This window comes from Bufo bufo, chromosome 9, assembly GCF_905171765.1.
Source record: "Bufo bufo chromosome 9, aBufBuf1.1, whole genome shotgun sequence".
Taxonomy (NCBI): Eukaryota; Metazoa; Chordata; class Amphibia; order Anura; family Bufonidae; genus Bufo; species Bufo bufo.
Genome location: NC_053397.1, coordinates 229,137,471 through 229,149,887, shown reverse-complemented (window position 1 = coordinate 229,149,887; position 12,417 = coordinate 229,137,471). Strand labels below are relative to the sequence as shown.

General features: G+C 59.0%; 1 protein-coding gene across 1 annotated transcript; it reads left to right on the top strand.

The window, feature by feature from the left end:
- The first annotated feature begins 29 nt into the window (after nt 1-29).
- Nucleotides 30-11,899, top strand: RAD54L (RAD54 like). Its single transcript, XM_040408838.1, is given in 20 exon segments — nt 30-77; nt 181-273; nt 367-445; nt 448-470; nt 681-741; nt 5,708-5,846; nt 6,748-6,817; nt 6,921-7,209; nt 7,351-7,475; nt 8,966-9,077; nt 9,080-9,133; nt 9,430-9,556; nt 9,688-9,762; nt 9,840-9,970; nt 10,043-10,153; nt 10,220-10,343; nt 10,693-10,771; nt 10,860-11,039; nt 11,110-11,273; nt 11,349-11,899. Coding segments are annotated over 20 exon segments (2,286 nt in total). The 3' UTR covers nt 11,551-11,899.
- Nucleotides 11,900-12,417: the final 518 nt, after the last annotated feature.

The following is a 12,417-nucleotide window of genomic DNA, read 5'->3' as shown; positions in this document are numbered from 1 at the left end:
ACTATGGTCAGGACCCCCCGTTGTACATTATGGTATGTCCCGGACACTATGGTCAGGACCCCCCATTATACATTATGGTATGTCCCTATGCTATAAGCCCCCGGTCAGGTTGTGGGTGCGGTCACTGTTCGGGAGGCGGAGTCTTGCGTTCCGCATGTTTGACCACTGCCTTCATTACAGAGGAGGAGTTTGGCCCCCAGCCAGCTGGCGAAGAGGAGCCGGGACCCATCTGATGATGATGATAGACGACGACGAGTGGGCGTGAAGAGTCGGGTGAGTGATTGCGCCTGGTCATGTGACTGCCCCCCCCCCCCCCTGATAACGGAGATCAATTATAGGTGAATTGTATTTTCAGACGCCAAAGAGAATCCGGCGGCGGAGACGAGGGGCGGGAGGCGCTGGATCTCGCCGTAACGGAAGCCCCTGGAGCCGCTGACTAACAGACCCCCTGCCTGGACAGCCGCCAGCATGTGAGTGACGCCCCGTCACGAGGAGCAACCAGGGGGCACCAAGGGGCTGCAGGGTTGGGGGTGTCTCATGCGCTGTGTGGGGCCCCTGGCTCATCCTCTCCAGATCCTGTGTGTCCCCTTATGGAGCCCGTCTGTCACAGGGTTGGATTGAAGGAGGGGACACAGGGGTGACGTCCACCATGCTCTAACCTTCCTCTCATGTCTTCTCAGGAGGCATTTATCCGCAGTATATTGTCCAGACCCTTCCGAGTGCCAATACCGGACTTCAAGGGTGAGTGATGTCATCGCTCTGCCCCCTCCCAGCAGACCTACTCCTATCATCCCAGCGCCTGCCCCCTCCCAGCAGACCTACTCCTATCATCCCAGCGCCTGCCCCCTCCCAGCAGACCTACTCCTATCATCCCAGTACCCAGCAGACCTACTCCTATCATCCCAGCGCCTGCCCCCTCCCAGAAGACCTACTCCTATCATCCCAGCGCCTGCCCCCTCCAGCAGACCTACTCCTATCATCCCAGTACCCAGCAGACCTACTCCTATCATCCCAGCGCCTGCCCCCTCCCAGAAGACCTACTCCTATCATCCCAGGTCCTGCCCCCTCCCAGCAGACCTACTCCTATCATCCCAGTACCCAGCAGACCTACTCCTATCATCCCAGTACCCAGCAGACCTACTCCTATCATCCCAGGTCCTGCCCCCTCCCAGCAGACCTACTCCTATCATCCCCAGTACCCAGCAGACCTACTCCTATCATCCCAGTACCCAGCAGACCTACTCCTATCATCCCAGTACCCAGCAGGACCTACTCCTATCATCCCAGTACCCAGCAGACCTACTCCTATCATCCCAGCGCCTGCCCCCTCCCAGAAGACCTACTCCTATCATCCCAGCGCCTGCCCCCTCCCAGCCGACCTACTCCTATCATCCCAGCTCCTGCCCCTTCCCAGCCGACCTACTCCTATCATCCCAGCTCCTGCCCCCTCCCAGCCGACCTACTCCTATCATCCCAGCGCCTGCCCCCTCCCAGCAGACCTACTCCTATCATCCCAGCGCCTGCCCCCCTCCCAGCAGACCTACTCCTATCATCCCAGTACCCAGCAGACCTACCCCTATCATCCCAGCGCCTGCCCCCTCCCAGCAGACCTACCCCTATCATCCCAGCGCCTGCCCCCTCCCAGCCGACCTACCCCTATCATCCCAGCTCCTGCCCCCTCCCAGCCGACCTACTCCTATCATCCCAGCGCCTGCCCCCTCCCAGCCGACCTACTCCTATCATCCCAGCGCCTGCCCCCTCCCAGCCGACCTACTCCTATCATCCCAGCGCCTGCCCCCTCCCAGCAGACCTACTCCTATCATCCCAGCGGCTGCCCCCTCCCAGCCGACCTACTCCTATCATCCCAGCGCCTTCCCCCTCCCAGCCGACCTACTCCTATCATCCCAGCTCCTGCCCCCTCCCAGCCGACCTACTCCTATCATCCCAGCGCCCTGCCCCCTCCCAGCAGACCTACTCCTATCATCCCAGCGGCTGCCCCCTCCCAGCCGACCTACTCCTATCATCCCAGCGCCTTCCCCCTCCCAGCCGACCTACTCCTATCATCCCAGGTCCTGCCCCCTCCCAGCAGACCTACTCCTATCATCCCAGCGCCTGCCCCCTCCCAGCAGACCTACTCCTATCATCCCAGCTCCTGCCCCCTCCCAGCAGACCTATTCCTATCATCCCAGCGCCTGCCCCCTCCCAGCAGACCTACCCCTATCATCCCAGCTCCTGCCCCCTCCCAGCCGACCTACTCCTATCATCCCAGTACCCCAGCAGACCTACTCCTATCATCCCAGCGCCTGCCCCCTCCCAGCCGACCTACTCCTATCATCCCAGCGCCCTGCCCCCTCCCAGCCGACCTACTCCTATCATCCAGCGCCTGCCCCCTCCCAGCCGACCTACTCCTATCATCCCAGCGCCTGCCCCTTCCCAGCCGACCTACTCCTATCATCCCAGCTCCTGCCCCCTCCCAGCCGACCTACTCCTATCATCCCAGCGCCTGCCCCCCTCCCAGCAGACCTACCCCTATCATCCCAGCGCCTGCCCCCCTCCCAGCAGACCTACTCCTATCATCCCAGCTCCTGCCCCCTCCCAGCAGACCTACTCCTATCATCCCAGTACCCAGCAGACCTACCCCTATCATCCCAGCGCCTGCCCCCTCCCAGCAGACCTACTCCTATCATCCCAGCTCCTGCCCCCTCCCAGCCGACCTACCCCTATCATCCCAGCGCCTGCCCCTCCCAGCAGACCTACTCCTATCATCCCAGCGCCTGCCCCCTCCCAGCCGACCTACTCCTATCATCCCAGCGCCTGCCCCCTCCCAGCCGACCTACTCCTATCATCCCAGCGCCTGCCCCCTCCCAGCAGACCTACTCCTATCATCCCAGTACCCAGCAGACCTACCCCTATCATCCCAGCGCCTGCCCCCTCCCAGCCGACCTACTCCTATCATCCCAGCGCCTGCCCCCTCCCAGCAGACCTACTCCTATCATCCCAGCGGCTGCCCCCTCCCAGCCGACCTACTCCTATCATCCCAGCGCCTTCCCCCTCCCAGCCGACCTACTCCTATCATCCCAGCTCCTGCCCCCTCCAGCCGACCTACTCCTATCATCCCAGCGCCTGCCCCCTCCCAGCAGACCTACTCCTATCATCCCAGCGCCTGCCCCCTCCCAGCCGACCTACTCCTATCATCCCAGCGCCTGCCCCCTCCCAGCCGACCTACTCCTATCATCCCAGCGCCTGCCCCTTCCCAGCCGACCTACTCCTATCATCCCAGCGGCTGCCCCCTCCCAGCCGACCTACTCCTATCATCCCAGCGCCTTCCCCCTCCCAGCCGACCTACTCCTATCATCCCAGGTCCTGCCCCCTCCCAGCAGACCTACTCCTATCATCCCAGCGCCTGCCCCCTCCCAGCAGACCTACTCCTATCATCCCAGCTCCTGCCCCCTCCCAGCAGACCTATTCCTATCATCCCAGCGCCTGCCCCCTCCCAGCAGACCTACCCTATCATCCCAGCTCCTGCCCCCTCCCAGCCGACCTACTCCTATCATCCCAGTACCCAGCAGACCTACTCCTATCATCCCAGCGCCTGCCCCCCTCCCAGCCGACCTACTCCTATCATCCCAGCGCCTGCCCCTCCCAGCCGACCTACTCCTATCATCCCAGCGCCTGCCCCTTCCCAGCCGACCTACTCCTATCATCCCAGCTCCTGCCCCCTCCCAGCCGACCTACTCCTATCATCCCAGCGCCTGCCCCCTCCCAGCAGACCTACTCCTATCATCCCAGCGCCTGCCCCCTCCCAGCAGACCTACCCCTATCATCCCAGCGCCTGCCCCCTCCCAGCAGACCTACTCCTATCATCCCAGCTCCTGCCCCCTCCCAGCAGACCTACTCCTATCATCCCAGTACCCAGCAGACCTACCCCTATCATCCCAGCGCCTGCCCCCTCCCAGCAGACCTACTCCTATCATCCCAGCGCCTGCCCCCTCCCAGCAGACCTACTCCTATCATCCCAGCTCCTGCCCCCTCCCAGCCGACCTACCCCTATCATCCCAGCGCCTGCCCCCTCCCAGCCGACCTACTCCTATCATCCCAGCGCCTGCCCCCTCCCAGCCGACCTACCCCTATCATCCCAGCGCCTGCCCCCTCCCAGCCGACCTACCCCTATCATCCCAGCGCCTGCCCCCTCCCAGCCGACCTACTCCTATCATCCCAGCGCCTTCCCCCTCCCAGCAGACCTACTCCTATCATCCTAGTACCCAGCAGACCTACTCCTATCATCCCAGGTCCTGCCCCCCTCCCAGCAGACCTACTCCTATCATCCCAGTACCCAGCAGACCTACTCCTATCATCCCAGCGCCTGCCCCCTCCCAGCAGACCTACTCCTATCATCCCAGCGCCTGCCCCCTCCCAGCCGACCTACTCCTATCATCCCAGCGCCTGCCCCCTCCCAGCAGACCTACTCCTATCATCCCAGTACCCAGCAGACCTACTCCTATCATCCCAGGTCCTGCCCCCTCCCAGCAGACCTACTCCTATCATCCCAGCGCCTGCCCCCTCCCAGCAGACCTACTCCTATCATCCCAGCGCCTGCCCCCTCCCAGCCGACCTACTCCTATCATCCCAGCGCCTGCCCCCTCCCAGCAGACCTACTCCTATCATCCCAGCGCCTGCCCCCTCCCAGCCGACCTACTCCTATCATCCCAGGTCCTGCCCCCTCCCAGCAGACCTACTCCTATCATCCCAGTACCCAGCAGACCTACTCCTATCATCCCAGTACCCAGCAGACCTACCCCTATCATCCCAGCGCCTGCCCCCTCCCAGCCGACCTACCCCTATCATCCCAGCGCCTGCCCCCTCCCAGCCGACCTACTCCTATCATCCCAGTACCCAGCAGACCTACTCCTATCATCCCAGTACCCAGCAGACCTACTCCTATCATCCCAGCGCCTGCCCCCTCCCAGCAGACCTACTCCTATCATCCCAGCGCCTGCCCCCTCCCAGCCGACCTACTCCTATCATCCCAGGTCCTGCCCCCCTCCCAGCAGACCTACTCCTATCATCCCAGTACCCAGCAGACCTACTCCTATCATCCCAGGTCCTGCCCCCTCCCAGCAGACCTACTCCTATCATCCCAGCGCCTGCCCCCTCCCAGCAGACCTACCCCTATCATCCCAGCGCCTGCCCCCTCCCAGCCGACCTACCCCTATCATCCCAGCGCCTGCCCCCTCCCAGCCGACCTACTCCTATCATCCCAGTACCCAGCAGACCTACTCCTATCATCCCAGTACCCAGCAGACCTACTCCTATCATCCCAGCGCCTGCCCCCTCCCAGCAGACCTACTCCTATCATCCCAGCGCCTGCCCCCTCCCAGCAGACCTACTTCTATCATCCCAGCTCCTGCCCCCTCCCAGCAGACCTACCCCTATCATCCCAGTGCCTGCCCCCTCCCAGCCGACCTACTCCTATCATCCCAGCGCCTGCCCCCTCCCAGCCGACCTACTATCATCCCAGCGCCTGCCCCCTTCCAGCCGACCTACCTACTATCATCCCAGCGCCTGCCCCCTTCCAGCCGACCTACCCCTATCATCCCAGCGCCTGCCCCCTCCCAGCCGACCTACTATCATCCCAGCGCCTGCCCCCTCCCAGCCGACCTACCCAGTGTTACATCTTTTTATATTCTGCTCTCTTCCTGCTCTGTAGGTGGTTTGGGTCTGCGGTCGCTAGGGATTAAAAAAGCCGGAGTACGGAGAGCGCTCCATGATCCTGATGATGAGGGGGCACTGGTTTCTATAACGAACCCCCCAAGTCTGAGCGCCCATGATCAGCTGAAAATAGAGAAGTATGACATCACCGCTCTCCAGATATCAGTTATATCATACAGGAGATGACATCACCGCTCTCCAGATATCAGTTATATTATACAGGAGATGACATCACCGCTCTCCAGATATCAGTTATATCATACAGGAGGTGACATCACCTCTCTCCAGATATCAGTTATATTATACAGGAGGTGACATCACCGCTCTCCAGATATCAGTTATATTATACAGGAGGTGACATCACCGCTCTCCAGATATCAGTTATATTATACAGGAGGTGACATCACCGCTCTCCAGATATCAGTTATATTATACAGGAGGTGACATCAGCGCTCTCCCAGATATCAGTTATATTATACAGGAGGTGACATCACCGCTCTCCAGATATCAGTTATATTATACAGGAGGTGACATCACCGCCCTCCAGATATCAGTTATATTATACAGGAGGTGACATCACCGCTCTCCAGATATCAGTTATATTATACAGGAGGTGACATCACCGCCCTCCAGATATCAGTTATATTATACAGGAGGTGACATCACCGCTCTCCAGATATCAGTTATATTATACAGGAGGTGACATCAGCGCTCTCCAGATATCAGTTATATTATACAGGAGGTGACATCACCGCTCTCTAGATATCAGTTATATTATACAGGAGGTGACATCACCGCTCTCCGGATATCAGTTATATTATACAGGAGGTGACATCACCACCCTCCAGATATCAGTTATATTATACAGGAGGTGACATCACCGCTCTCCAGATATCAGTGATATTATACAGGAGGTGACATCACCGCTGTACAGATATCAGTTATATTATACAGGAGGTGACATCAGCGCTCTCCAGATATCAGTTATATTATACAGGAGGTGACATCACTGACATCAGTGGTCTTTTGTTTTTGTAGAGAGAAGCTTCCGGTTCATGTTGTGGTGGATCCGGTGCTGGGGAAGATCCTGCGGCCACATCAGAGGGAGGTAAGAGTCATAGTTCAGCACACGGTGTGGCGGCAGTTCTGTGATGTCACCGCTCTGTACTTTGTATCCATGTGACCTTATTATGCGTCATTGGTTTTTTCAGGGAGTAAAGTTCTTGTGGGAATGTGTGACCGGCCGGCGTCTTCCCGGGAGTCACGGCTGCATCATGGCGGATGAGATGGGGCTGGGGAAGACCCTGCAGTGTATTGCTCTGATGTGGACCCTTCTCAGACAGAGCCCGGACTGTAAGCCAGAAATCGACAAGTCGGTGGTGGTGTGCCCGTCCAGCCTGGTCAAGAACTGGTTTAACGAGGTGGGGAAATGGCTGCAGGGCAGGATTCAGCCTCTGGCCATCGATGGCGGCTCCAAGCACGAGATTGACCAGAAACTGAGTAAGAACTTCTTATTCTGGAACCGAATGTCATGTAACAGGTGTACGCGTACTGGCTGCACCCGAGGCACGGGTCCCATGACTATGGGGGGCACTCTAGATACACTGCTATCTTGGTGACACTGTCCTCACTTCTGTTTAGCTGGATTCATGCATCAGCGGGGGCTGCGGGTCCCGTCCCCGATCCTCATCATTTCCTATGAGACGTTCCGCCTACATGCTGATGTTCTTCACAAGGGAAGTGTTGGGCTGGTCATCTGTGATGAGGTGAGCTCCGGTTTCATTGTGATTAAAGGCACGTGTTCAGTAATGGGAGGGGGGGGGCGCCTGCGGTCTGTAGGCTGTGGGGGGGGGGGGGGGGGGGTGTCCTGCGGTCTGGTAGGCTGTGGGGGGAGAAGGCGCCTGCGGTCTGGTAGGCTGTGTGGGGGGAGAAGGCGCCTGCGGTCTGGTAGGCTGTGTGGGGGGAGAAGGCGCCTGCGGTCTGGTAGGCTGTGTGGGGGGAGAAGGCGCCTGCGGTCTGGTAGGCGGTGGGGGGGGGGTGCATCTGCGGTCTGGTAGGATGTGGGGGGGGGCGGGGCGCCTGCCGGTCTGGTAGGTGGTGGTGGGGGGGGGTGCTCTGGTTGGTGATGATCTCGTGGATCAGACAGTGACCATCAGCAATGTCCAGTCTTAGCTCGTCCTATACGCTTGTCACTGAGTCTATAAGTGAGGGGGGGGGTGGGCGCCTGCGGTCTGGTAGGCTGTGGGGGGGGGTGGGCGCCTGCGGTCTGGTAGGCTGTGGGGGGGGGGGGTGGGCGCCTGCGGTCTGGTAGGCTGTGGGTGGGGGGGGGGGGGGGGGGGGGGCGCCTGCGGTCTGGTAAGCTGTGGGGGGCGTCTGCGGTCTGGTAGGCTGTGTGGGGGGGTGGCGCCTGCGGTCTGGTAGGCTGTGGGGGAGAAGGCGCCTGCGGTCTGGCAGGCTGTGGTGGGGGGGGGGCGTCTGCGGTCTGGCAGGCTGTGGTGGGGGGGGGCGTCTGCGGTCTGGTAGGCTGTGGGGGGGGGGGGGGGGGGGGGGGCGTCTGCGGTCTGGTAGGCTGTGTGGGGGGGGGGGCGCCTGCGGTCTGGTAGGCTGTGTGGGGGGGGGCGGCGCCTGCGGTCTGGTAGGCTGTGTGGGGGGGGGCGGCGCCTGCGGTCTGGTAGGCTGTGTGGGGAGAAGGCGCCTGCGGTCTGGTAGGCTGTGTGGGGGGGGCGGCGCCTGCGGTCTGGTAGGCTGTGGGGGGAGAAGGCGCCTGCGGTCTGGTAGGCTGTGGTGGGGGGGGGGGCGCCTGCGGTCTTGTAGGCTGTGGTGGTGGGGGGGCGCCTGCGGTCTGGTAGGCTGTGGGGGGGGGGGCGCCTGCGGTCTGGTAGGCTGTGGGGGGGGGGGGGGCGCCTGCGGTCTGGTAGGCTGTGGCGGGGGGGGGGGGGGGGGCTGCGGTCTGGTAGGCTGTGGGGGGGGGGGGGGGCGCCAGCGGTCTGGTAGGCTGTGGGGGGGGCTCTGGTTGGTGATGATCTCGTGGATCAGACAGTGACCATCAGCAATGTCCAGTCTTAGCTCGTCCTATACGCTTGTCACTCTGCTGGATGTAGAAATGGGGACAGGGGAGAACCGGGGGCCCCCGTATTCCACCATATGGGCCTGTGGCAGCTCAGTCTTTTAGTATTTTGCACGCCCGCTGTCCCACGGCTGCCTGGACTGTCCCTGCAGCGATCAGGCGCTGAGTCTATAAGTGACTTCATTCCAGGGCCACAGACTGAAGAACTCTGAGAACCAGACCTACCAGGCGCTGAACCAGCTGAAGACCCCTCGACGTGTCCTCATCTCTGGGACCCCCATTCAGAACGACCTTCTGGTATACTCAGTTTGGTCCACTTTGTCAATGCCGGCATCCTGGGGTGAGTGACCCCGTCATGTCTACGTGAGACCACAGAGTCACAGGTTAAGGGCTGTTTCACACCAACGGTAAAACCGACCCGCGCGCAGCTGTTTCCGTATGGCCGCTCCTCTGCATATTTGCCGGGTTGTGCCGGATCTCCACCGGTCCCCATTATGGTCAGTGGGGCCGGACAGATTGCCAGCAGCGCTGGCAAAGAGGATCCGACGGACTGTTCCCGGCCCACAACGATCCTCGCCGATCTGTTTTACGGTGGATGGCGCGGATGCTTCATCTTCCGTCACTTTAATGTCTGGACTCTCGTCACCTCACAGGAACAGCCCAAGAGTTTAAGAAAAGGTTTGAAGTTCCCATCTTAAAGGGGAGAGATGCAGACGCCAGCCCTGCGGACCGCGAGAAAGGGGAGGAGAAGCTGAAGGAGCTCATCAGTGTGGTAAACCGGTGGGTGCTCCTATGGGGCCTACGAGGAGGGGACCTCACACCAGTCCGCGATGGACTGTGTCCTGTATGGTCCAGTCACTTGTTGGGTGGCCGTGTCCTCTGGTCAGGTTGATGTTTGCTCCATATTTCAGGTGTCTCATTAGAAGGACTTCCGACATCCTCTCCAAGTATCTTCCTGTGAAGATTGAACAGGTGGTTTGCTGCAGGTAAGTATTTTCACGTGGCGGCTGTGGTAGTTTTTGCAGGTAGGTTCCACTTTTAATATTCCACTGTTTCCCTGCAGACTGACTCCTCTGCAGTCTGAACTCTACAAACTGTTCTTGAAGCAAGCGAAACCTGTGGAGGAGCTGACGTCCGGCAAGATGAGCGTGTCCTCGCTGTCGTCCATCACCTCGCTGAAGAAGCTGTGTAACCGTGAGTAGTCCTGACTGAGACGGCAGGGAAGTGTCCCAGTCCACCATGTAACCTGATGGGTCATCTGTGCAGATCCCGCTTTGGTCTATGACAAGTGTGTGGAGGAAGAGGAAGGCTTCCAGGGGGCCCTCAGCCTCTTCCCCTCGGGGTACAGCACCAAGTCCGTGGAGCCTCAGTTATCAGGTGAGTGCAGCGCCATGTGCCTCATGTCGCCTCATACCGAGTGACTGAAGCCACTGCCGTTTCCAGGTAAAATGCTGGTGCTGGATTATATACTGGCCGTAACCCGGAGCACGAGCAGCGACAAAGTCGTCCTGGTCTCTAACTACACTCAGACGCTCGACTTGTTTGAGAAACTCTGCAGAGCAAGAAGGTAACAGACCCCGATTGTTCCTCTTGGTATGAGCCGCCCAATGTGTGGGCGATGCGTGTGCGAGCTTTCCCAGGCAGATCCAGCTGCAGATTGTCCACAGTAGAGACCTGCTGTCTGTGCAGGGACCATTCTCCTTAGTCCTTTCCTAATAGCATATGGCCTACGGTGCGGTGAGCGGGGCCCGTCCTGGGGTTAGTCTCCTGCATGGTGGGGTGGGCACAGTTCTCCTGTCCATGGCTGATACAGGGATTGTTTGCACCTCCATGATTCCTGCCGAGGCTGCTGTTGTCTCCGTCAGCGTGACTGTAGGTTTCTGGTTAATTCCGCGTTGTGTCGTCTTCTCCAACAGGTATTTATACGTCCGTCTCGATGGAACGATGTCCATTAAGAAGCGAGCAAAGATTGTAGAGAGATTTAACAGTCCCTCGGTACGTTGTGGAGAGAGTGGTGGGCTGTGGGCTTGTCCTGTGTGCAGCCCTCCTGCCGGTTTCATGTCCTGTCTGGTTTCCACCCCAGAGCCCCGAGTTTGTCTTCATGCTGAGCAGCAAAGCTGGAGGCTGTGGTCTCAATCTCATTGGAGCAAATAGGCTGGTGATGTTTGACCCCGACTGGAACCCTGCCAACGACGAGCAAGCCATGGCACGAGTGTGGAGGGACGGCCAGAGGAAGACTTGTTTCATCTACCGGCTGCTCTCGGTACGTCCCCATCACATGCGCTTCTGCAGGGCTGCCCTCGCACCGTCATTGATGGTTGTCCTCTCTCCAGACCGGCACTATCGAGGAGAAGATCTTCCAGCGTCAGGCACATAAGAAGGCTCTGAGCAGCTGTGTGGTGGACGAGGAGCAGGACGTGGAGAGACATTTCTCTGTTGGAGAACTGAAGGAGCTCTTCACCCTTAATGAGGACACTGCCAGCGACACTCATGAGAGGTAGGTGATTACCGCTGCTCCCACTAAGTCTCCCCAGATTTGCTGCTTCTCCTGATTTATTTTTTTCCTCTTTAGGTTCAGATGCCGTCGGTGTGTGAATGGACGGCAGGTGCGGCCTCCCCCGGACGGTACTGACTGCACCTCGGACTTGTCGCAGTGGAATCACTGTGCAGATAAGCGCGGGCTGCAGGACCCGGTGCTCGTGGCGGCCTGGGATGCTGCAGTCACATTCACATTTCACCAGCGGTCACATGAAGAGCAGCGTGGACTCTTATAGCAGTACTGTCTACTCTCTGGAGATGTGTGGGGGATGGAGCTGCCTCCGTTTCACACTTGGCTGTTGCTGGAACCTCAATGTGCTGGTCGCAGGGTTTGGTGGAACATTTGCATTGTGTACACAAATATAAATATTTTTTTTCTCCTTGAAGTGGATAAAATGGGTATAAAAGGCAGACGTCTCATCCATAGTATGCAGCAGGGCTCCGCTGGCCCTCACACCCTGGGGATGGTAGAGCCGATAGTGGCAGGAGCACCAGAATGATGACCACGAGGTTTAGGGTCTTTCCCGATGACCCCCATCTCGTTGGTTTTCTGTACAGTACAAGCCTCACTTCACATTCTGCTGCTTCTCCCATTTATTACATGGAGTGTTGGGGATACGATGGGAAAAGCTCAGTTCACAAATTGACCCCTTCCTTCGAGGGGAATTTACGAGTCCTGTGTCTTAAAAACAAGTAAGAATTTGCAGGTTTAGCCAAGTGAGGAGTCAAACAGGAAAGCCAAACCATCTCCCCCGAGGAGGAAGTTAGGGGAAAGATGGCTGTGAGAACAAGTGAAATCATCGAGGCCGGTGAGGTGTTTCATGAACCATGGCTGAAAGCAAGGGCCGGGGCCCCTGTGCTGCCCATGGTGGATACTCAATGGTGTCTCCTCTCAGCTATTCCGCAGTCTGGTCGGAGTTCCTCTGGAGATGTCTCTGTTGTGGATTGCTGCCGGAATGATCTGTTGCTTATTTGTATCAGAGAACGGACACGGACGCCCTGCTGAATCAGATCCTCTCCTTTATTCCACACCAGCAGACATCTTTATAACACTACAGATAATCACAGACACGTCCAGCCACCGCCAAGGGGTGGAAACGAAC